This window comes from Aotus nancymaae, unplaced genomic scaffold (genome assembly GCF_030222135.1).
Source record: "Aotus nancymaae isolate 86718 unplaced genomic scaffold, 86718_ANA_hifiasm-v0.15.2.pri h1tg000029l, whole genome shotgun sequence".
In the NCBI taxonomy this organism is placed as follows: Eukaryota; Metazoa; Chordata; class Mammalia; order Primates; family Aotidae; genus Aotus; species Aotus nancymaae.
The window spans coordinates 38695376-38719558 of record NW_026988442.1 but is presented as its reverse complement, the minus strand read 5'-3'; the positions used below and the strand labels follow the sequence as shown (position 1 = coordinate 38719558).

Genomic DNA, 24183 nt, shown 5'->3' with positions numbered 1-24183 from the left:
TGTTGAAGACATCGCCCTGTTTCCAGTCACTTATACCAGTTATTCAACCTGTGTGCCAGGCTTTTATCACGGGCGTGAGATCCCTGGGGGCCGCTTCCAGGTCTAGATGAGCTAATGAGTGCGCAGTCCTTAGCGGAGCGTGCTCCTGACCCTGCACGCGGGCAGCCACCTGTGTCAGCTCTTGTTATCCCCGGCTTGATGACAAATGTCACTAACTGCTAATAAGCCAGCTACATCCCTAGGGAATGGAACGGTCTTTCTCTAACCAGGCTTGTGGCTCCTACTTTAGACATTTTGGACATTCCTCCATACTTTCTACACTTTGGTTTGCTAGATTTTACTTTAAGTGAATTCACATTTTTATCTCTATAAGAAAATCTTTATTATTGCCCAAAATGAGAAGCCAATACCACTTGCCTTAATTACTGAAAGTATTTTCATTATTGTTTAATTAAACATCTTCATTATTGATTAAACATTAAAAATGTTTTCTCATCGTCTGTCCATGTGCCATTCACATGAAGTCATCTCACGAGCCCCAGGGGCACAGGACTCACACTGGGGAAGTCGGGAATGAGACAGTCCCCAGGGAACCACATGCTGCTCCGGCAGGTTCCCTGGCCCCAGGCCTTGCCCGGTCAGCAGCAGAGAGCTTCCTACAAAGCAAAGCCCATTGTCTCTCCATCCCCTGTGGGTTCCAGCTGCCCTCAGGGAAAGCCTGCTGGGCCTCTTCTCTCTCCCAATCTGTGGGTTGTTTTTATTTTAATTTCTTTTGAAACACAGTCTGGCTCTGTCACCCAGGCTGGGGTACAGTGGTGCAATCACTGCTCACTGCAGCCTTGACCTCCAGACCTCAGGCTATCCTTTCACCTGAGCTTCATGAGTAGCTAGGACTACAGGTGTGTACCCACAGACTCAGCTAATTAAAACCAAAAGCCAAAAAACAAAACTTTCTCATAGAGATGGGGTCACACGATGCTGTCCTGTCTTGGCTTCCCAAAGTGCTGGAACGATAGGCATGATCCACCTCACCGGGCCCTGGGCTGTCTTCAATCAGTAAAGTTCCAATGACAAGAGCCCCACCCTTTGTCAGTGGCTGCGGCAGACACCTCCAGCCACAGAGCTGACGCTCTTTCCTCTCTGGCGCTTTAGAGAAAACGTGTGTGCCCCTGTCCCGTCTTCGCATGTTATTCCCCTTTCTGGGACGCTCCCCACCTCACTCTCTGCCCAGCTGATTCCCACTCCTCCCTCAGGCCCCGGCATGCCTCACCCAGGAGAGGGTCCTTGATACAAATCCATAATCTCAACAGACACACGCTGCTCTCAGGAACCCATCCCCACACCCACCATCTGGAGAGAGAGCGAGAGTGTGTGTCTGAGGTCAGAAGAGAAAGCTGAGGGAGGCCCAGAGCTGAGCTACAGAAACCGCTGACAGGCAGCGTGAGCCCCAGCATGGGCTGGGCACAGCAGCCCTGCCTCCCCTGGGGAGGCTCGAGGGCCACACACAAGGGCTGGCTGCGGGGTCACGCCACAGCAGGAAGGCCAGGCTCTGCTCAGCCTAAGAACCACGCCAGCCCCAGCGTCAGACACCTGGGGCACATAGAGACCTGTGTATGTGGAGGGGCCTCTGTGCATGGACCTGTGTGTGTGTATGTGGAGGGGTCTCTGTGTGTGGACCTGTGTGTGTGTGTATGTGTGTGTGTGTGTGTGTTTGTGTGTATGTGGAGGGGCCTCTGTGTCTGTGGAGGGGGCCTCTGTGTGTGTGTGTACCTGTGTGTGTACCTGTGTGTGTGTGTGTGTGTGTGTGTAGGGGCCTCTGTGTGTGTGTACCTGTGTGTGTGTGTGTTTGTGTGGAGAGGGCTCTGTGTGTGTAGAGGGGGCCTCTGTGTCAGAGCTGGGACCCTCCAGGGGCCACAACTCTCAGACCCCAAATTCCAAGGCAAGTGAAACTGGAGAGACACAGTCAGCCACCCACAAAGGGGGCCGAGCACGGCTCTGGGCAGGCGCCTGCGAGCACCACAGGGATGCTGTGGACGTTGGAGAGGATGGCCTGCGAGGCTGTGGGTGTCACCCTCGTGTGGCAGAAGGAAGTATGGGCATGGAAGACCAGGTGGCCACCTGTTCTGAAGCCGAAGCCCAGCCAGCTATCCTGGGGCTGGATTTCCAACCTCTCACGCACAGAGGAATGCACTCACCTGCCCACCCCCAAACTGTGCGAGGCTTGTTTATAGCCTGAAATTTTATGAGCCAACGGGATTCCAGGTCAACAGTGACGCTCCAGAAGAATTGCTCTTCCAGGTGGGAGAGGAGCAGGAGGAGCTGGTGAAGCACCCACAGGTTTCTGCAGCTGGTTCCTGCTTTCTTCCCCTCTATTCTTCCCCGCTTCTCCACTATCCTTGGGAGTACCCCGGTCTATTCAATTAAAATAAAAACCAACACCACTACCCAAAGCCCCTACTGCCTTTGACAATAGTCACTCTACACAGCAGATGCTGCGCTAAGTTCCTCCCACCCTCCAAACAGCCCTGACGCAGGCCCATTACTTTTCCCATTTAACAGAGGGAAACTGAGGCTTGGAGCAAGGCACCAAGCCCACCTCCGCTCACGCAACAGCGGGAAGAGCCCTGCACAGACCACAGCACGCAGAGCCTGCATTAGCACTGGCCAGCTCCCAGGCATGGGCGCACGCAGGGACCTGAGCATCTCTTAGGCAAAGAGGCCCTCTGTGGCGGGACTTAGGCCACAGGAAAGTCCCTCAACCCTATGTCCTACCCCTTTGTTTCAGGGCCACCAAAATCCCCCAACTGGGCACTTGCCCTTCTAGAGAGCACTTTCCTGCCTAGAAGGTCCCAGTGAAATGCAAAGACGCCCTGGGAGGGGAGGAAGGTGTGCCAGGGAGAGGAGATGAAAATCGTTAAGCGCCTTCATTTATTGCCTGTGCCAGACTTGGAAAGAGACAGCAGAGAAAAATGCTCCAGCAAACACTTCAAGCCAGCCAGGCAGCACAGCATGGCGGCACTTGGAGCATGGGCCGGGGTCTCTTGAGAACAATGTTCTTTGAGGGCTGTTGCCTAAGCTATAGCCAGGGGCACCAGTGGGGACGAATGGCCACCCTAGAAACTCAACCCCACGCCATCTCCAGCCAGTACCTGCATCATCCAAGTGGGCGGCTGAGGACAGTGGCTCATCCAGGGAGACCTGGTCAGTCCCAGTGGCCAAGGGGCTTCCGGGCTGGGCATCTTCTGAAGTCAGCGTCTCCAGCTTGGGAGTAGGTGGTTCACTCTGCACGGATCGGGGTCCTCCATCGGGGTTGCATGCTTTGCTTTCAGCATCTGCAAGGAAATGCAGCTGTCAACTGGGCCTGCGCCTCCCTTCCTTCATCCCTTCCGTCATCCCAAGAGTCTTCCTGAGAAGTACTTATTCCAGGCTCTGGGTGGTCCCCCAACCCTCTCCCCTGAGCACACACCCCAGGAGTCCTTCTCCAAGTCCAGACTTTCCCCAGGGGAGCCCTGGGCACCTCAGCACACCTAGCCTGGTTTCTGCTCGGACACTCCACTCCATGTGCCCTCTCTTCCTCTGACACCTGTGGAGAATGTGCAGTACCTCCCAGCCATGTCCACACCCACCGTCATGCACCTTTGCGGTAGCCCCACCCTGCCCCGGCCGCTGCCTTGTGTCTTGCTTTGGTCAATGGGACACAGCGGGTATGATCAGCAGTGGCATGAAAAGTGCCTGCCTGGTCCTGCTTGTCCCTCCCGTGTCCCTGGACCCTTTCCCTGAGGACATGCCCGGCAGCTGGCCAGAGTCAGCAGACACATGGGGCAGATCACAGGCTGACGGTGACAGAGGACAACAAATGGTGATTGCTGTAGGCCACCCAGACGTAGGGGTTGCTGTGGCTGCAGAGAGGCAACTCGCCTGTGCACCCACCGTTTGACCCTCAGCCAGCCATTAAAGAGGCATGTATGGGTCACCCACGACATGTCTGGCACTGTGACAGGCCCTGGCAACAAGATACAGTCTTTGCCCACAGGGGGCTCACACTCTGGGGAGGCTACGCAGAAGACCACATGCAGCACCGTGAGCCCAGGAGTGAGGGCACACCCATGGATTGAGGGGACACAGGGCCGGGAGTCCCCAAGTCTGCCAGGCACCTTCCCAGAAGAGCAGGCACTGCAGAGTGTAAGGAAAGGCTCGGAGCATCCCCTCTCTTGACGCTTGCCTGCTGCAGCCTCCAAGGGACTGGTCCTTGACTTGTCATCCCTGGGGTCACACCTTATTGAGGGGCTCAGCACTCAGAATGCAAAAGAAGTGGCCCAGTTACCCAACGGCAGGATGTCAAGGCCCTAGGCCAGCCAGGCACAGTCGCGTCACCGAGATGCATGTTAAACCCAGGCCCGAAGCCTTCACCTGGCCCTGCATGACTCCCCTCAATCCCTACGGTGGCTCCTGGAGGCCCGGTGCAAAGGGCAGTGTGACCTGCACACGTTGACACAGCCATGAGGTGGCCATGTGGGGACGCTAGCCCGCCCTGACCTCCTCCCACATGCCTCCCATCCTGGCACTGGAAGGAGGAGGGAACATTTACCGCAGGGCCAGGGTCCAGAGGCCCTTGTCAGTCCTGATTCCCACCTGCCGCCCGTGTCCTTGACAGTGTCCCTTTCACTCCTGAAAGTGTCCTGTTTGGACAAACAGCATGCAAATGCCATTTTTTGTGCCCGAACAGCAAATTCCTCTGGATCTCAGTTTCCTTATCTATAAAATGGGGATAATATTTCTGCTTGCTTCATGGCAACACTGAGAATGAATGAAGCTAAGGTATGGAATACGTCTGGCATGGAGTACACATGCTTTCTGTCATTGTTCTTGTTGGTGATGGTTTCTAATGATGAGAGGAGGGTGACAAGGGTGACCTAGCCCCTTGGCCTGCACCTTTGGGCCCAGCTGCTAACAGCAGGCTCAGGACAGAACCATTTCTCCCTCCACAGAGTCCTCACCACACCCAGGACTCATGCCAGACCCATTTCCTGCCTGGGACCCTGGAAGAGATTCGAGCTCGTCATCGCTGCTGGTCATATTCCCTCTGCTGCACGTGGCTCCTCTGGGTAAATGAAAAGGTCAGCCACGCCAGAAGTCTGGAGATTTGGGGCTGGACGATCTCATCCACATAGCCTCATCAGCTGCCCAGAGGTCCAGGCGAGCCTGGCAGCCTCTTCCCACAGGGGCAGATGGTGAATATGCTGGACTTTGTGGGCCACGTGCCATATCACCCATGCTGCAACTCTTCCTTGATTTTTTTTTTTATTTATATGAAAGTATTTCCATTTAAAAAGCACTCTTAGCTGAAAGGCCACATAAAAACAGGTCCTGAGCCAGATTCGACCCTGAGCTGTAAGAGCCCACCAACCTAGATACAAGCCAAGAGAGCGCACCAACTAGACAAAATTAGATGCCACAAAGCTCGAAACTGCAATCAGCCCTTCTCCTGACTGGCTTACCCGCACTCGACATGCAACAGTGACAGCACAGCTCACCGGCCCCTGGCAACACAGGGAATGTGAGAGCCAGCGCGGGGGAGCGCAGGGCTCTGCCAGCTTGACTTCACACCCACCCCATGTGACAGGCAAGGCTGCCACCTGCCAGTTGCAGTTGTGGACACAAAACCTTAGAATGCACAGATCTTTTGCTGCCAGGACTGTCACTGCTGTTAATAAGGAAACCTCCATCACCACCATCATCATCAAAATCATCACAACCACCACCATAAAAAGGTCAGAGCATTGAACCTGGAAGGTCCAGAGGTCTCCAGACTCAGAAAAAGCACCAGGTCCTCTGCAGTCCTAGAACCTTCCCTGCTTTCGCAGCTTAGCAGCCCTTGCAGGACTTTTCTGGGCTGTGCTCAGAGCTCCAGCTCATAATCATGTTCAATGAAAAGTTACAGTTCCCAAAATAGCCCTGGTGGCAGGGCTGTTGCTAAGAAACGCTGGCTGTGGAGGGGTGGGGGGAGCGGTGGGAGCCCAGGCCCCCCTCCTCTCGCTGGAAGGTCAGTCTCCCCCCGGCCACTCTCCTTCTGAGGATGCAAGGCGGGGAAGGCAGAGCAGTGTGCCTGAGCAGCCACAGTGAGGGGGAACGTGCCGCAGATATGCACACGCACTCCTAGACACACATACAGGCACACACGCGTACAGTCACGGCACATGTATGTGCACTGTGCAAGCACACGCGGGTGGACATATGTGCACACGTGCAGACACGTGTCCCCCGGCATTCCTACCACATGGAAACCAGACAGGCTTGACTTGTCGCTAATTCCCTGAGGAAAGAATGCCTAGTCAACCTCAGGTCACTGAACACAGCACAGGGTAACAAACTCTTCTTTTATACCCAGTGACAGGGTACGAAATGCCTTAAATTATTTAAGAAAATGCCAAGTCCACGCCTACAGGGAGATGGAGGAAAGTCATTCAGAACATAAACAGTGTCTGGCACAGAGAAACTTAGGCTGGGGACCAGGGCGAGGGGGCTGGGGAAGGGGGTCCTTCCTGCCAGATTGGGTCTGGCCTTGCTTGGTCACTGACATCTCAGAGGAGGGTGGAAGGAGCAGTGAAGTCAGCAGAGGGGTCACTCTCCCCCTACCCAGGACACAGGTGGCCCCACTGCACACATCTAATAACGTAATAATGCCACCAGCAGGGTCCTTCCTAGGTCCTAGCTGATGATTAAAGTCACAGGAACGGGAGCGGATGGGGTCAGAGTGGTTCATAAAACGGACCATCGATCATAAAATAACACCCCGTGGGGGAGCAAACTTGTGCCTTGGACGCTGCCTCACAGCCCAGGGAGCTGGTGGGCTCTCTTCTGCAGGCCCTGCCCGGAGCCCAGCTCACTCCAGGCTGCCCACCTGCTTCCGGGCAAGCTCCAGGGTGTCTGACGTGTATGCACAGGCGTGTGTGCATATGTGCGCGTGTGCAGGGCAGAGGGCACTCCTGGTGTTTGTCCTGGCCAAGGAAGTTCAAATGTGAGTTTGCGGGGGGCAGGGGGCTCAAATGGGGCTCCAGAGTCCCTGCAATCCACTCCCACAGCGTCACAGGGCCTGTCCCGCGTGAAGTCCCCGCCACCTTGCAGGGAGGCTCCTGAGCCTGGCGGGCCACAGGAGGGCGCCCGCGGCTGCAGATTCGTCCCCGCCAGCACCGGAAGGCAGTGGCTGGGCCAGCTGGTTCCTTCACCCCAAAGCCAGGAAAGCACCACAGCCCCTCACCCCGGAGAGCCCTCGCACCCACGGCAGAGGTGGCAGCGCGGCGTGCCTACCCTGGAGCAGCAGCCTTCACTCCGGGTCCTCCCCTGAGCTGGAGAAGGTGGCTGCACACCCACTGCCAACAGTTCCAATCACCCTGCCCGGCACCAGGACGATTAGGGACAGACAGGGCCTGACCTCAGGTCGACCCTGTGAGAAAAGGCATTTTTGAAGCCGGTGAAGGCTGGAAACGGCGACTCAGGGAAGGACTGAGCCTGCGGCCAAGCATCAGCGTGGACCCTGTTATTACCACGCTGATTACGGGTTGATTACAGGTGGCACGCAGTAAAGGATTCAAGCGGCACAGAAGAGGCGACTGTCAACAGCAAGTCCCCTCCCAGAGCAGCCCCTGCTGCCCCGTCCCTGATGTTTCCCTGCAGAAACACTTGGGCTCCTCGAAGACCCCACTCACTCACCCTGTGGCCTCCTCAGCCTCCCGCAGCAGCATGGTCCTGCTTCTGCCTCCCAGCCGGTGTGTGGGCGGGAAGATGAGAGGCGTCTTGACCCACACCCCTCTCCCTCTCCTGCTTCCTCCTCCTTCCTCCTTTCCTCCAGCCCAACACACCATCTCAAGGTTTTCTCCACTGCGGGCACTCGCTGCTCCCGTGGGCTGGAAGTCACTACCCGCCTCCCTCTGTCTCCTGGCTTTTCAACCTTCCGGCATCAAAGTTGGAATCAGCTGTGGAGGATGAGGAAGTGCTGCTGCCTGGGTCCCACGCCCAGTGAATCTAATTTAACTGCTGCCTGAGCAGTGGAGGGCTTTTAAAGCTCTCTAGGTGATCCTAACATGCAACAAACAGAATCAGCCAGGGGCCTCCTGCCCACCTTTAGACCCGACTCAAACATCTCCCGGCCCCTGAGGGCCAGGTCAGGTCCCGTCTCATGCTCTTAGGGTGCTGCGTCCTTCACCACACTCATCTCAGTTGTGAGCTGCTGGCTCTGTGTGGGGTTATCTAATGGCCCCAATGGGTGTGCATTCAGAAGAGTATTTTGCTCACCTGTATCCTAAGCAGCTAGCACAGACCCTGGCACATAGTGGGCCCACAATAAAAAGTCGTGGCATCAGTTTGGGAGTGCATTTTCCCTCTCAAGGAAAGAGACTGTGTTTCAGGCCACTCTACCTCCTGGTCCATAATCATTTAGCGGGAGATTATGGAAGGTAGAGGTGAACAAACCACAGTGTGGGCCAATCCAGACCCCCACCTGGATGTGACATCTTTAAACGGCTGACGAAAGAACAAAATCAGAAGAAAAATAATAGTTTGTGGCACATAAAAATTATATGAAATTCAAAGGCCAGTGGCCATAAATAAAGTTTTCTTGGGACACAGCCACACCCTCTCATGCATGCTTTGTCTCGGGGTGCCCTTGTGCTGCAAGAGCAGAGATGAGTAGCTGCAACAGAGACTGCATGGCCCCTTCCAGAGCACTCTCTGACCGTCTCCAGAAAAGGTTCGCCGACCCTGATCTGAAGTGATTCTGTGAGCCTGCGGCTGTGTGATGTCGCCCTCAGACTTGGGAAAACCAGAGAGCAGGCTCCCACGACAGCCGGGTGAGAGCCACGCCGTCAGCCTGGCCATGGCCAAACATGTGTCTCCAGCCTCTGTTCTGAGTTCATCAGACAAAATCATCTGCAAAAATTCAGAGTGAAAAGAAAGCCAACTCTCCTCGAAGTTTTCCCCTTGAATTATTCAAATGATAGCTTCGTTTTTGAGAGGAATCAAATCTATATACTTATTCTTTACGCAACAAAAGTAATATTTTTTTTTAGAATAGATGAGAAAAGGCCTCAGCACCGTTTCATTCTCTTTTCTCCTTCCCTGAGATCCAAAGTCAGGCTTGTTGGCAACGTGTTCAAAACGCCAGAGTTGGGCACTTTTTTGTCCCATCCAGATTGAAATCCTCCAGATTTCCAGCCTGGCAACAGCATTCTGCAAATCTGAGCGTCGCAACAAGAGCATTAAACATCTGAACGGCACGGGACTTGACACCGAGCTTTCCTCGTACTTGTAAGGTTTTATGATCAGTATTAAGCAATTTCCCATATAGATTTCCCCTAAAAATAGCATCATCAAAATACTTCACTCTTTGAATCTAAAGAAGGGAAATGATGACGAAGGCTTGGGCCCACAATTAGGTTTGTGCACTGACAGACATGGCTGCATAAAATCTGGATTCATTTATTTCATGAGCTTCCTTCCTAATTCCTGATATTTGGGCCAAATTACAAAAACACAAGTAATATTTTAAGGCTGAAGCGGGGAGAGAGGAATTCAATATATTCATGCAAGCCTCAGGAAATTGGCTGTGCATGGCCAGATTCCTTAAATCAGGAGCCAAGCTCTTGGTCCAGCTCCAGAGAGTCTTCCAGAGGCAGTGAGGTTTTGTGAAACCTCCTAACCAAGATTTAGCCTCTCAGAGAACCAGAAAGCACCAAGGGCTGGTGTCAGCATCCGAGTCCTGGGCCTCACACCTGCAGGCATCCATCACAAAGAGAAAGACTTGGGAATTAAAGAACTCTGTTGAGTTAATTGCATGAGTGATAAAAACTGGCCTTTCTGAAAGACTGAAACAAAGATGACTGTGTAGACACCACTGAGATTAAACTCTCCAGACCAGAGACCAAGAGACCAGGATTTGTTCTGTGTCTCTGCTCTCAGGCTCCAAAGACTTGGAGCAGTCACCACTAAGACCCTCACACTCCTCATCTGCAAATGGGCTAACCGCTGCACGCTTCCACAGGGATGCTGGGGAGACCAGTGAGACAGGTGTGCAGAATGCCCCACCCAGCCCCAGCATGTCCTGAATCCTTCATACATCATGGTAGTGGGAGCAGATGACAGTGGAATTAAAAATAATTTCCCCAAATGGAGGACTGAAATGTGAATATGTAAAAAAAAGTTAATGCTGAAAAAAACATTGCTGTGCACATCCAGCTCAGTTAGACATTCCCTGGGGAGGAGTCATACCCATGACAGGGAGCCCTTCAGCTCAGCGATGGGGTTTCCCACGCCCCTGGGGGCTGGACCAATGGAATGGCTCCTGACGTGGGCCACTGCTCCAACCTCGCAGGCTTCATCTGGACACGGCCCTCTTCTGATTCTACTCTGTCTCTTACGGGCTTCCTGGGTTCACGTGAGACTTTCCATTCTGCATTCCCAGAACCGTGTCCCTATGAACCAGGGACTGGTCTCACCCTGCTCCATCATCTCCAGCTGGGACGGGTCCCACTTACCCTGCTCCATCATCTCCAGCTGGGACGGGTCCCACTTACCCTGCTCCATCATCTCCAGCTGGGATGGGTCCCACTTACCCTGCTCCATCATCTCCAGCAGCCCCTTCTTGATGAGCTCCTCTCGGCCTTGCCTGCCGGCCATCTTCTTCTCCAGTGCTGCCCAACACACAAACACACAGATGAGTCTTGGGCGAAGGTGTCACCGGGCCCTGTCCAAGCCATAGCCAATGCCAGGCTCAAGTTTACCAACCAAAAACAGTGAGCTAGCAGGCACCTTGGGGTTAGAAGCCTGGTCCTCTGGCAAGGCCCAACTTTCTTACCAAGCACTCTGCTCAGCAATGCACATAAACCACAGCCAAAAAGCAGTGCACATAGTAGACACTCTGCAGCCATCATTTCTGTGAGTTATCTGGAAAGCCCGTCCACACAGAATGCCCCTCTCTAAGCTAGCTCCCACCATCCATTCCTACCCTTCATCAAATGCTCCTTAACTTACCAATCAAGGAAAGTACCCCCCTCCTCTGCCCGCAACACCCTGGACTCCTTTTCTGTGGTTCCTATTAGCTTTTGCTAAGTGCCTCCTGGCCATTGTGAACATCCACTCATGGATGAGATCCTTCTGTGCGGCTCTCCCACTAGAGCTTCTTCCAATAAACCCAGGTGAAAAGCTTCTGAAGAATCTACCACATGGACAAGAAGTGGGGAGGCCAGCCCCCATTCCCTTCCACCAACCCTAATTTGTCAAATCTTTGTCAATTCCTCCTTCGGAATAGCCCTTCCTGCCTCCCCTTCCCAGAGCAAAACACGTGGGTGACTCGCCCCACCTTCTCCCATTCTCCCCCACTCCTAGGCAGGCCTCGGGCTGCTCCACATCATCATTTTCTAACTGTCAGGAAAATTATTTGCCTACGGGTGAGCCCCAATTTCCAAATATAAGACTACGTAACCACTTCAACCCTTTCTTTGAAAGATGCAGAGTGCCTGCCATTAAGCCTGGATCACAAAGAGCCCATCGGTGTTGTGTGTGTGCAAGGGGCCCTGCCAGGTGCCGAGGGACAGACAGAGTCAGCCCACCTGGCTGAGCTTAATGTCTAGTAGGGAAGGCAGGTGGCAAACAGGCACTGGCGATGGAATTATTCCACTTATTCAGAAGTATTTCCCGAGGACCTGCTATATGCCAAGTGCTGAGCCGGGTGCTGGGGAGTCACGGAGGGTGGAACCCACACAGCCTCGTGGTCACAGGCATGGGCTCCACTGGGGAGACAGGCCATGGTGACCAGGTATTCAATCTGTGGAAACCCCTTACACATTTACTGAGCACCTACTGCGTGCCAGGCACCGTGGCAGGCACAGGAGATTCTGCCGTGAGCAAAACAGGCACATGTGGGAGGACAGATGGCAAGTGTCTAGAAGTGGGTGAAGAGGGGATAAGTCAGGCTCAGGGTGCGGGACTGGAGGGAGAGGGCAGTTGTCTGGGGAAACCCATCTCATCCTTGACCTCCAGGGTGGCTTCCCCAGGGATATTTACCCTAAAGCCAAAGGACAAATAGAGAAACCCACACACGGCAGGGTGGGGGCATTTTTGGGCAGAGAGAACAGAATTTCCTTTCCGTGGTCCCAATTTCCAAGCCAATTTCCAGGTGCCAGAATTGTGGATAAAATGGACAAAGTGAATGCTGACCTCGGGAGGTGTCAGCAAAGAGGCTGCAGCCAGACTCACAAAACCGCTGAGCAGATCAGGGGTGAAGGCCTCGAGCACTGAGTGGACCCCATCCATCCCCAGGCCAGCAGCAGGCGGTGCCCATGGTGGCCAGCCTCAGACATGGCAGGTCTTTGCCTGCACTGACTCTAGGACTTCCCAGTGACCCACAGAGGCAGCTGCAAGGGTCTAGTCTCCTCATCTCAGGGACGGGGGCATCAGGGGCAGTGCAGCGTGTGAATGGCTGAGTGGCTCTGAGCCACCTGCTGCTGCAGGCACGGACTGAGCTGCCGCTCCCACTGCAGCCCCCGAGAGCCAGCTTCAGTGGGTTCCCCCAGCCTTGCCTGCCAAAACTGCTGTTCGCTACATCTTTCTCTTTCAATCATCTTTGTATTGACTTCAGCTTGTCCTAACCAGTGATGCCCGTGAAATCAGGAATTTGACATGCTGAAACAAACAACACCCCTGCTTTAAGGGAAGAGTGGTTTGGAATAAGTAAAGAAAATGCAGCACTGTTCCTCAAATTTCCAAATGCCTGAAGGACGGTCCTGCAGGTGGGGGTACTGCAGGTAATAACCTAGAGACCCCCAGAGCCCTTGCAGGGCCCCCAAAGCATCTTGAAGGTGAACTCACACAGCACAGCATGGAGTAGGACAAAAAGCCCGGAATCCTCAGGAGACAAACCTCAGCCTTCCAGTCCCACAGCGGTGGGGGTGGGCACTGGGCCTGGGGAATGTCAGAGACCCACCCAAGGTCACAGAGGTCACTCTGCTCCAGTCTCCCCACCCCCCGGCCTTTCACTGCTGCACAGATGTGCCTTCCCCAGCTTGGCACTTTGCAAGGGCTGCTCCCACTGCCGCGATGATGCTTTTCCCCGCCTTTCCCAATGAGCCAATTACATCTCAGCTCAATGCAGCCTCCTCACCTGGGTCTTCTCAGACCACTGGGCCCAAAGCAGTGCCCGCCCTGTTCATTTCTACCCCAGGGCCTGCTCAGTGGTCCTGCCATCCAGCCCAGAGCACAAAGAGCCCCTCAGTGCTATGTGTGTGTGTGAGGGGCCCAGCCAGACGCAGGGAGCAAATGGAAGCGGCCCGCCTAGCTGAGCTTCACGTGCAGCGAGGGAGTCTGTAACCAAACCAACCCGCGTGCTGGTTCATTGGTGGCTTGCACAGTTCGTCACTCGACTCCCTACTCTGCGGAAAGCTCTAGGTGAGCAGGGCCTGGGCCCCTGCTGTTGGTACCAGGCACACAAGAGGTGCTCAAAATTTGCTGAATGATGATGCTTGTTCTGTTTTCATTTTGACAAGAATTTTATCTATCAACTTCTTGGGTGGTCTAAATAATAGTTTTGTGAAGCACCCACAAAAGCGTGAGTGGGGGGCCTATTTTCCGTGCTGCCTCCCTCCCCTGCCGTGGGCCTGGGCGCTGGAACACCTGGCCTTCATCTCCACCGTCCTCAAAGCCCCAGAGCTCATGCCTCTTCAGAGCTGGAAATGGGGCCACAGGGACCAGCCGAGGCAACAGCTTGAGACAGGCCCTCGCCAGGCCTGGTTCCCGAGGCCCGGGACTGACGCCACCAGCAGCTCCCACACTCACTGCTTTTCGGGGTTGCTCACAGGGCCTGGCTCGGAGGCGGGGTCCTAGGATGGAGATGCCGCCTCCTCCAGCTCTGCTTCTCAGAACACTGCCGTCCACAGAGCCCAGGCTGAGGAGCCAGCACACCGGGCTGCCAGAGTTCAAGCCTCAGCCCCGCCACCTGCTGGCTGTGTGACCCTGGTTGAGTGACTTCCCCTCTCTGGGCCTGTCCTCCATCCCTATGATGGGGCAGGATCCTGGGAGGGCGCTGGCCTAGCAGGAGGTTCTGAGGGTTGAGTTGGCTCCTTCGTGCCAAGCACTGGGGGGCCGTGCCCTGCCACCATGTGCCTTATGCCTGCTTGTCCCATCATCACTGCCCGGGTCCACCCTATCTGTGGTTCAGCCTCGTGGCTGCAGTTCCCAGGGTGGATTCCAGGGAGGCAGAGGCAACAGGATCAGCCATCACAATCCTACTTCCCACAGAGCCAGGGCTGACAGGGCGTGAGGGTGCAGGAGGGGAGTGGAAGCTTCTGGGCGCTTTGGTGGGAGGGTGGAGGGACAGGCATGCTAAGAGAGCTTAGGAGCCAGGGAGCAGCCTCGTCTTTCAGGAAGAAGCGAGGCCCAGAGGTGTCAAGGCCAAACTGGGGGCCTCGACCCTGAGTCACCCAGGGGCTCTTGGCCAACTAAACTCGAATCTGTGGGGGCAGGCCCCAGGCCCCAGCATCCTCCAAATGAGATTGCAGGTGTGGGAGGTGAGGCCCTGCGGGTGTGGCGTGGCTGGGGGCTCGCCGCCCACGTGACGCCAGATAGCAAGAGCTTGCTCCAAGGCCAGTGTCTCGGCCCAACCAGCCCTAAACGAGTCAGAGGCCTCATTTTGAACAGGGACTTGTTAGGTCCCAGGGTACCTGTGGGCACCTTAGGGTCTGGGCAGAGCATCCCACATGGGGCGCCTGGTGCCGACCCCACCACAGGACCTTGGGGCAGCCAGGTGGGGCCAGTGGGGGAACTTCTGTGGCTCCTGGCTATCACAGGCCAGGGAGCACAGTCTGCCCCTCCCCTGCAGGGGCCGGGAAGTCACAGATCAGCAGGGGCCACAGCACCATGACAAGGACGCTGGTCCCAGCCAGAGCCTGCCCGCACCCATCACCAGGCCCTTACCTGACGTGGTCTGCTTCAGTTTTTCGTTTTTCTTTTTCCTCCATTTCCAGGGTTTGAAGATCCTGCCCAGGGTGGCCAGTTTGCTGTTCCTCCTCACAGGGGGAGTTCGAATCCCTGAGACCAGATAGTCAGGACGCGCCGGAGGCGTTTGGTCCATCTCATCTGGAATATGAAAACCAAGCAGGGTCCTCAAGTAACCACCAAACCTATATGACTCCTGGGGGTGAAGGTGACCACCCCTCTCCCCCTGAGGGGTCACCAGTGATCCCCTAAAGCCTGCACTCCAGGAGCGTTGTCAGAACCACAGAGAGCCTGGGGCTTGCGCCAGCCAGGGGGCGCCCGCCGTAGCGGCAGCTCAGCAGCGTGCGCTGAATTTCCCTCTGCGAGACCCTCCCTACTGCGACCCACTCAGGGCCACCAGAAGACCTCGCCTTTTGCCATGTAACGTGAAGATGTCCCTAATTCCAGGATGACATGCCATCTGCTCATGCTCTGCCCTCCACCCATGCTGCCCTCCTTCCCGCTTCTCTGACTCAAACTTCAGCTCCTCCACTGAATATGACTTCCTCCAGAGTCGTTCCTTCCTCTTGTCCCAGACAGGGGTCACTCCCTTGTCTTATGCCCATATGCAGGCACCAAGGAGCCTCAAAGACCTCTGCCTGCCTGCTCTCCCACCAGGCTGTCACCTCTCCTGGGGCAGAGGCCAGGCCTGGGGCAGCCTTGGACCCCAGCGCAGAGCCAGGCCAGTGAGAATTCTGAGTGAACGGCTGCAGAGCAAGTCTGTGAACAGACAGAAGGAAGGAACACTCCCAGGACCCCTTCCTTGTCCATGAAATGGCCATGTGTGTAGACTCTGGGACGTGTGAAGGTGAATGTCCCAGGAAGCTCATGGCCATGCTGTTTGTTGTAGCAGAGACTGGCAGCGACCTACATGCCTGTCCACAGGGGACTAGGTAAGTCATCGTCTATCCTGTCAATGACCTGAGTGCAGACGTGGAAAGAAAGAAAGTGATCTCCATGCATGGACAGGAAACTGATCCGAAATAAACAGGCCAAAGAAAACCCCAGTGCACAAATTCACACAGCACATGCCACCAGTGTGTGAACAGGGATAGTATAGAGGTGCACAGTGGTGTATGCAGAGAAAATGTCTGTGGGCCCCCCCAAAGAAATAGGGAACCCTCGGGCTGGGCATCGTGGCTCACACCTGTAATCCCAACACTTTGGGAGGCCGAGGTGGGCGGATCATGAGGTCAGGAGTTTGAGACCAGCCTGACCAACATGGTGAAACCCCGTCTCTACTAAAAATACAAAAATTAGCTGGGTGTGGTGGCAGGCACCTGAAATCCCAGCTACTCAGGAGGCTGAGACAGGAGAATTGTTTCAATCTGGAGGCAGAGGTTGCAGTGAGCTGAGATTGCACCATTGTACTCCAGTCTGGGTGATAGGGCAAGACTCTGTCTCAAAAAAAAAAAAAAAAGAAATGGGGAGCCCTGGCTGCTGGCATGCAGGGGAGAGAGGGAGTGTGCTTCATAAGCTGTTTCTGTAGCACATGCTGTGTGTTACTTTGTAAGAAAGATTAGTTAGAATGAAAACAAAATGCAACTAACAAAATGGTAAAGTTAGAGAAGCTCACGAAGTAAGCCAGCGTCACCTCCATCCCATGGTCACAGTATAGACCAGAGTTCAGGCCGTCACCCAGGCAGGACTGAGAATAAATGACCACATTGCCCCAAATGCCTCCTGGGACAGTGAAGGGACTCTTCTTCTGGCAGCATCAAGGACCTGGGTCCCAAGCAGGCTCCGATTTAACCTCCCAGTATCGCTGGGGTGGAAGCTCACAGACTCGAGCTGGTCCCCAGCGCAGCTGCTGGCACAGGAGCCCAGACCTCCGCCACAACCCCTCACCCTTTGGACATACACACCCGCACCTGCTCAGCCGCCATGGCCAGCACACGGTCAGTTCCACGGCCAGCAGGTGAATTTGCCTGTGGAAGGGGCTGGGAGCCCTGAGCTTATGCAGACCTGAGAGCCCCAGGAAGCATGAACATGCTGGGAGAAGGGCTGGGGGGAGTGGCTAACAGGAGGGCTCACCTGAGGAAAGAGGTTACCATTGTCAGAGAGGACAGGGAGGGAGGTCACCAGTGTTGGGAGGGGCAGGGGGTTATGATGGACCAGGCCCCTTCAGATCCAGGGAAGGGGTTACACCCCACCTTTCCCACCTAAGGCACCCCATGCATGCAACCAGCTGCCTCATGGAGGCCCAGGACAGCTTGCTCCGAATCTGGGCTCTGCAGTGCTCAGCCTGGAGAACAGCCATGTGTGGCAGCACCTGAGGGCCCAATGTCCCACATGGCAGTGACCTCTGTGCCCCCAGTGACAGGCGGCCTGTCTGACAGCCTCTAGAGCTTCCACAAGGTCTAGCTTCCACAAGGTCTGTCTTCCAAAGGGCTGCACGTGTCTCTAGCCCAGGGCCTTTGGGTAAGCCACCCGGCACCTTGGAGCCCTGGTTTCCACATCTTAAAAAAATACACTATGATAATCATCCCTTATAGGTAAGATTGAGGGGAGGACTCAATGTGGCCATACATCTGGAAAGGCCGGGTGCAGTGGCTCATGCCTGTAATCTTAATGTTTTGGGAGGCCAAGGATAGGGGATCACTTGATCCCAAGAGTTCGAGACCAGCCTGGGCAACACAGAGAGACCCCAGCACTACAAAAACAAATTTTGAAAATTAGTCATGGTGGCGCGTGCCTGTAGTTATAGCTACTTGGGAGTCTGAGACAGGAGGATCACTTGAGCCTAGGAGGTCAAGACTGCAGTGAGCTATGATTTGCAACTGCACTCCAGCCCAGGCTACAGAGGGAGACCCTGTCTCTAAAAAAGTTAAAATACAAAACAATCTGGAAACAAAGATAAACATCCACAATACACAGTTTATTCATAGTTCATGTGATCATCCACGTAAAATAACACCCACGTGTCTCGACTTTGCAGTCACTGATTAACACACTATGCTAGTGCGGGTAACGTTTGGTGAACATTCTATTATAGGAATTTCTGTCATATAAATGGAATAATGATGACGGAGTCAACGTTGGTCACTGCTTGTGCGGGGACAGGAATTATCCTAAGACATTGTCTTATTTTACCTTCACGATAAATCTATAAGTTAGAGGTCATTCAGTTTTATATCCATTTTACAGGTGAACAAACTGAGAATCAGAGCCCTGAACCATTTTGTTGTTGGTCATAGAGCTGGGAAATGCCGTCCCTGACTCCAGAGACCCTTTTCATCTTCCTAAGATGCATCGAGGGGACCAAAAGCAGAACACGGAGGGATGGAACACCAAGACAAGAGGATAAACCAGGGCCACCCCAGGCGGGCAGGACATGAGGCCATTCTCTCCAGGCATTACTAATAGAGTGCTGATATGGCTAGGCTTTCTGTCCCCACCCAAATCTCATTCTGAATTATAATCCCCATAATCCTCATATGTCAAGGGAAAGACCAGGTGGAGGTGATTGGATCGGGGGTTGGTTTCCCCCATGCTGTCCTCATATACTGAGTGGGTTCTCATGAGATCTGATGATTCTATAAGAGGCTCATCTTCCTTCTCTCAAGACTTCTCCTTCCTGCTGCCTTGCTTCACCTTCTCCTTCCACCATGATTGTAAGTGTCCTGAGGCTTCCCCAACCGTGCTGAACTGTCTTTCCTTTAATTATTAAGTCTTGGGCAGTTCTTTTTTGTTTTATTAGGGACACTTCTTTGTAGCAGTGTGAAAATGGACTGATACAAGTGTTAACCGTGCTAGGTGCTGTGTCCACAGTTGCTCCACGAAGCAGCCCTGTGGGGAAAGACAAGCCCAGGAATGTCTTGTGTGAGGACTCCTCCCTCTGGCTCTGCATACCATTAAGGAAGCGATAGCAATGGCATCCTCCACCGTGTTTTGGGCGTGACCCCAGCACGTAGTGCCTGGTATCCAGTGGGAGCCCAGGAAATGTGTGGAACCAGGGCAGCTGCAGAACACTGATCAACCACAGATCCTCCTGGCTACCCTCTCCCTGAGGCCACAGGAGGCAGAGGGATGTAGAGGGGTCCTTCTCTTCTCAGAGACAATGCATGCATGTTCTCATCCTCTCCTTTCCTTCATCTGCCTACAGATGCCTACAGATGGGAGCAGTACTATGAGTCCACATGGCCTTGGGAGAGCCAGCTGTTCTGAGCATTCTTGGCACACAGGGAAGGATGGGCTGGGTCTCCCCAAGCCTCCGAGCTCAGCTGCAGATGAAGACAAAGATCCCCAGGGATGAGGAGAGGAGATGAGGATGGAGCATTATCATTGCATTATTTATATCTCACCTCCTTCACAAAGGATCGGCAGCAGTCACCAGAAACACACACACAGCTGCAGGATGAAGGAAGTATTGGGAGGGATCTGGAGGAAGCAGGGTCTTCTCAGGGCCACAGCATCAAGGAGTTAGGTGGTCCTCACAACAAACACCACATGGGCTCCAAAGGAGAGTGCTTGTGTGCCCTGAGCTTCCTAGCAGCCAAGGCAAAAAGGAGCAGCACATGGAATAAACTACAGATCAGGCCCTGAACTCAACTCCGTTTGCCACCTGCATCACTACCACCCTGGTCCAGCAGCAGTATCCCTGCCCCAGATACCTACAGTGGCCTTCAGCTGGTCTTCCTGTGATCTGATCTCTTAGAAATGGAACTCTAACCCTATCAGCTCCTGCTCACTCCCCTTTCCAAGGGGACTTCCCTTCTCGTTTAGGACAAAATGCAAGTTAATTACAAAACTTGCACGGCTCTCTGTGCTCTGATGCACCCTCGCCCTCCATCATCATCCTTACTGTGCATTGGTGCTTGCCACGTGCCATGGAAGCCACTGTGATGTGGCTGTGAAGAACACGGGGGCTGGGGTCAGGCACCCCAGGCTCCCCTCCTGGCTCTGCTACTTTCTAACAGGAGGTTGAAACATTGACCCCAGTCTCCCCACCTTGCATCCCTTTGCCAGGGCCTTGCTGGGGGTTACAGTCTCTACCCCTTGCTGCAGATAAGTGACTTTCCACTGATGGAAGTTGGGAAGCAGGGCTGATGCCGCCTCCTCCACCTCCTCCTCCTCCTCCTCCTCCCTACAACCATCGTTGCCAGGACCATCACCACCATCACTATTTTAATCAGCTGCTTCCCCTACTTCTGCCCTAGGGGCTGGAGCAGGTTCTGAGTTCCCACCCTGTCTCTGAAGCACAGTGGTCCTCACAGCAGAGCTGAGGGCTGGGAGGGGAGCACCTTGGCCACTGAGGAAACTGCACTCCTTTCTCCCTTTAAGAATTCACTCACTTACTGGCTCGCTCACTCACTCACTCACTCAGTCACTTATTCATTCTACCTTTCAACAAATACATACTGACACCAACCATGTGCCATGTATTCTACTAGGCACAGGGTGTGCAGAGGTGAACAAAAGAGACATGCCTGCCTTTGTGGAACTGTACTCGCCTGCAGGAGATGAACAATGAATAAAGGTGTGAATTTAAACACTCCTGGCTCACCCCATGTGGACAGCACTCATCACCATCTCTTGCCTTCCTCTTTTTCTCATCATGGGTATCAGCTGGTGTGCATGCACACACACAGACACACAGACATGCACACACACGCACACACACAGACATGCAGACATGCACACACATGCACACACACAGACACACAGACATACGCACACACAGACACACAGACATGCACATACACGCACACACACAGACATGCAGACATGCACACACACACACAGACATGCAGACATGCACACACATCACACACACAGACGCAGACATGCACATACATGCACACACATGTACACATACAGACATGCAAACACATGCACACAGACAGACACACACAGACACACAGACATGCAAACGCATGCACACACACAGAGATGCAGACATGCACATACACGCACACAGATATGCACACACAGACATGCACACACAGACATGCAGACATGCACGCATGCACACAGACACATACATGCACACACACGCACACACAGACTGCAGACATGCACATACATGCACACACAGACATGCACACATGTGCGCACACACAGACATGCAGACATGCACACACATGCATACACACAGACATGCACACAGACACAGACACAGACATGCAGACATGCACACAGACATACACACAGACATGCACACACACGCACACACAGACACGCAGACATGCACACACACGCACACACACAGACACAGACATGCACATACACGCACACAGACATGCAGACATGCACACAAATGCACACATGGACACACAGACATGCACATACATGCACATACAGACATGCACACACACGCACACAGACATAAGCACACGTGCACACTCAGACATGCACACACATGTACACACAGACATGCAGACATGCACATGCACACACATGCACACACACAGACATGCACACACATGCACACACACAGACATGCACACTCAGACATGCACACACATGCACACACAGACATGCACAGAGACAGACATGCACATACATGCACACACACAGACATGCACACACAGACATGCAGACATGCACACACATGCACACACAGACACACAGACATGCACATACATGCACACACACAGACATGCACACTCAGACATGCACACACATGCACACAGACACACATACATGCACACACATGCACACACAGAGACACACAGACATGCACAGACATGCACACACAGACATGCAGACATGCACACACATGCACACACAGACACAGACATGCACATACACACACATGCACACTCAGCCATGCACACACACGCACACACCGACATGCACATGCACACACACAGACACATAGACATGCACTGCACATACATGCACACACAGAGACATGCACACTCAGACATGCACACACACAGACACGCAGACATGTACACACATGCACACACACACAGAGGCAGACATGCACATACACGCACACACTCAGACACGCACAGACATGCACACACACGCACACAGACATGCACACACAGACATGCACACAGATGCACACACGCAGACACAGACATGCACACACATGCACACACACACAGACACGCACACGCACACGCACATGCAGGCACATGTTCATTTGTTTGTTTGTAGTTGTGTCTACTCCTCCTGCCCCTGCCCCGAGCTGAAGCTCCTGATGGCAGGTCCTTGATGGATATTTGCAGCTGTATCTCCAATGTCAACAACAGCTCAGGTACGTGCCAGGGGACATGTAGAGAGTCTTGAACCAGGATCCCCCAGACTCAAGGAAGGACAGGACCCAGGTCCTGCTCGGGGAGCCTCGAGAGTAGGTGCCAACTGACCAACTATGACAGGGAGGGCTCCAGAGGGCTGCCCCAGCAGGGAACAGGACAGGGGCTATGATGGGAAAGGGGCAGGCTGTCCCAGGCAGGAGGGAAACAGGGGCTGAGGGGCACGGATGTGCTGGGGAGGCAGGCAGGGTCATGGTCAGGGACTTGAACTTGATTCAGAATTCAGCAGGGAGCCACTAGAGGGTCTTCAGCTCAAAAGACCCAATTTGCTCATAAACCAAAAATCCAATGCATTGACCAAAACAGATGCCTTAGTCTGAGCAGCTCCTCGAGGGGCTCAGGTGTCACCAGGGGATGGAAGATCCATGCCCAGGGGCCCCAGGCTGAGCTGCTCTACATCCCCCGGGGAGGAAGTTTCCTCTCCCCTCTGCCTTCCTTGGGGTGGCTCAAGCCCAGAGCTGTGCCAGGGGAGGGCTTATGAGAGCTATGACTCTCCGCCCAAGAAGAGAAACTTCAAAATAGTGCTGCTCACTGCAGAAAAGAACTTACAAACCCCCCAAGGGCAAAGAACATGAGTGCGTGGCTGCAGGTGCACAGCGGGGCAGGTGTGGTCATCCAGGGCATGGTGTGGCCTGCGGATGCCAGTGGGCAGGTGCGTACAGTGGGTGTGTGTGCCCCTCTGGGGGGGTGGATGAGCACCTGCAGAGCCAGCGTGCATGGGCGTGGGTGGGTGTGCACCTGCATGGGTAGGATGCCATCTGTGGGTGGGTGCATGTGGCCCATACATGCCTGTCCACAGAGGGAAGGGACAGATGGGGAGCACCTCCCTCCCCCGGCTCCAGGAATTCTCTCTGCATCTCTCCCTGCAGTTCCTGAGGAACTGCCTTCTCACATTGGGGAGACTCTGGGAGGTGCAAACACATTAGCAACCACCCCCCCAGCCCTTGAATAACAGCAGTGCCAAGTTCTGCCACACCTCTGCCACCTCTGAGGCATTAGAGGTTAATTAATGGGAAATGTTTCTCACACCTGGCATCCATGTGAGGAAGTGCCACACACAGCCTCAGGTCCTCAGATGATAGATGGGGCGGCTGGCCCTGCCCTGCTGATGTCACATGCTTGCAACTCAAGGGGCAGGCTCCAGCCTCTTTGGCAACTCCAGCCAGCGCCCCCAGGCCTCTCTCAGGCTCACAATAGCTGGTATACTTGTCTCTGGAAAACTTTCTCCATCCCTTTCCCCCATCAACAGCCACACAGAGCTACAAGGCAAGAACCGTAGCTCTAGGACTGACACAGCAGCTGACCTCACAGAGCTTACAGGCTAATTTCCATGCCTGGCGCAGGGCTGGTCCCTTTATTCATATGCCCTTCCATCCTAGTTCTGATCACTCTCAGATTGTGTCCTGGGATTCACCGTTTACTGACTGTCATCTGCATTTCCCATGGGAAAAAACATAAGCTCCATGACAACCGTCACTCTCATGCTTGTTGCTGGGTCTCTGGCATCTTTGCTGGTTCCTGGCATGCAGGGGGTGCTCAAATAAACACCTGCTCAACCTGTGAATCTGGAGTGCAGGGCTGCCAAATGCTAGAGCCAGGGCCTGTTCCTCGTCCATCTGACTCTGATGTCCCCTGCTTAGTGACATTGGGTATTTTTCATCCTCATCTTTTATCCACTAAGATATCTTACCTTATCATTCCATTTCACAGAATACCTTTACCCCAAAACACATTGGAAGGAAGGCCCCATATCTTTGGAGGAGTGAGGTTAGGTCCCCAGTGCCATGTGCTGCATGGCTGACTTCTTAGAGAAGAAAGGTGCCATCTCTATCAAACAATACTGGAAAATAATGTTTCCTTGTTTGTTTCATTCATTCACTCACAAACCCATTCA

The 24183-nt window shown here is 54.0% G+C and overlaps 1 protein-coding gene across 6 annotated transcripts in view; it reads right to left on the bottom strand.

Annotated features, from left to right (window-relative positions):
• PHACTR3 (phosphatase and actin regulator 3) overlaps positions 1-24183 on the bottom strand; it is a 281105-nt gene that overhangs the window by 105518 nt on the left and 151404 nt on the right. For all 6 annotated transcript variants that reach the window (XM_064382564.1, XM_064382563.1, XM_064382567.1 and 3 more), the window contains exons 2-4: positions 14962-15123; positions 10608-10685; positions 3150-3332 (exon numbers count right to left, since the gene is read on the bottom strand). In XM_064382564.1, coding sequence (XP_064238634.1) covers positions 3150-3332; positions 10608-10685; positions 14962-15123 — 423 coding nt within the window. The remainder of the gene's footprint in view (positions 1-3149; positions 3333-10607; positions 10686-14961; positions 15124-24183) is intronic.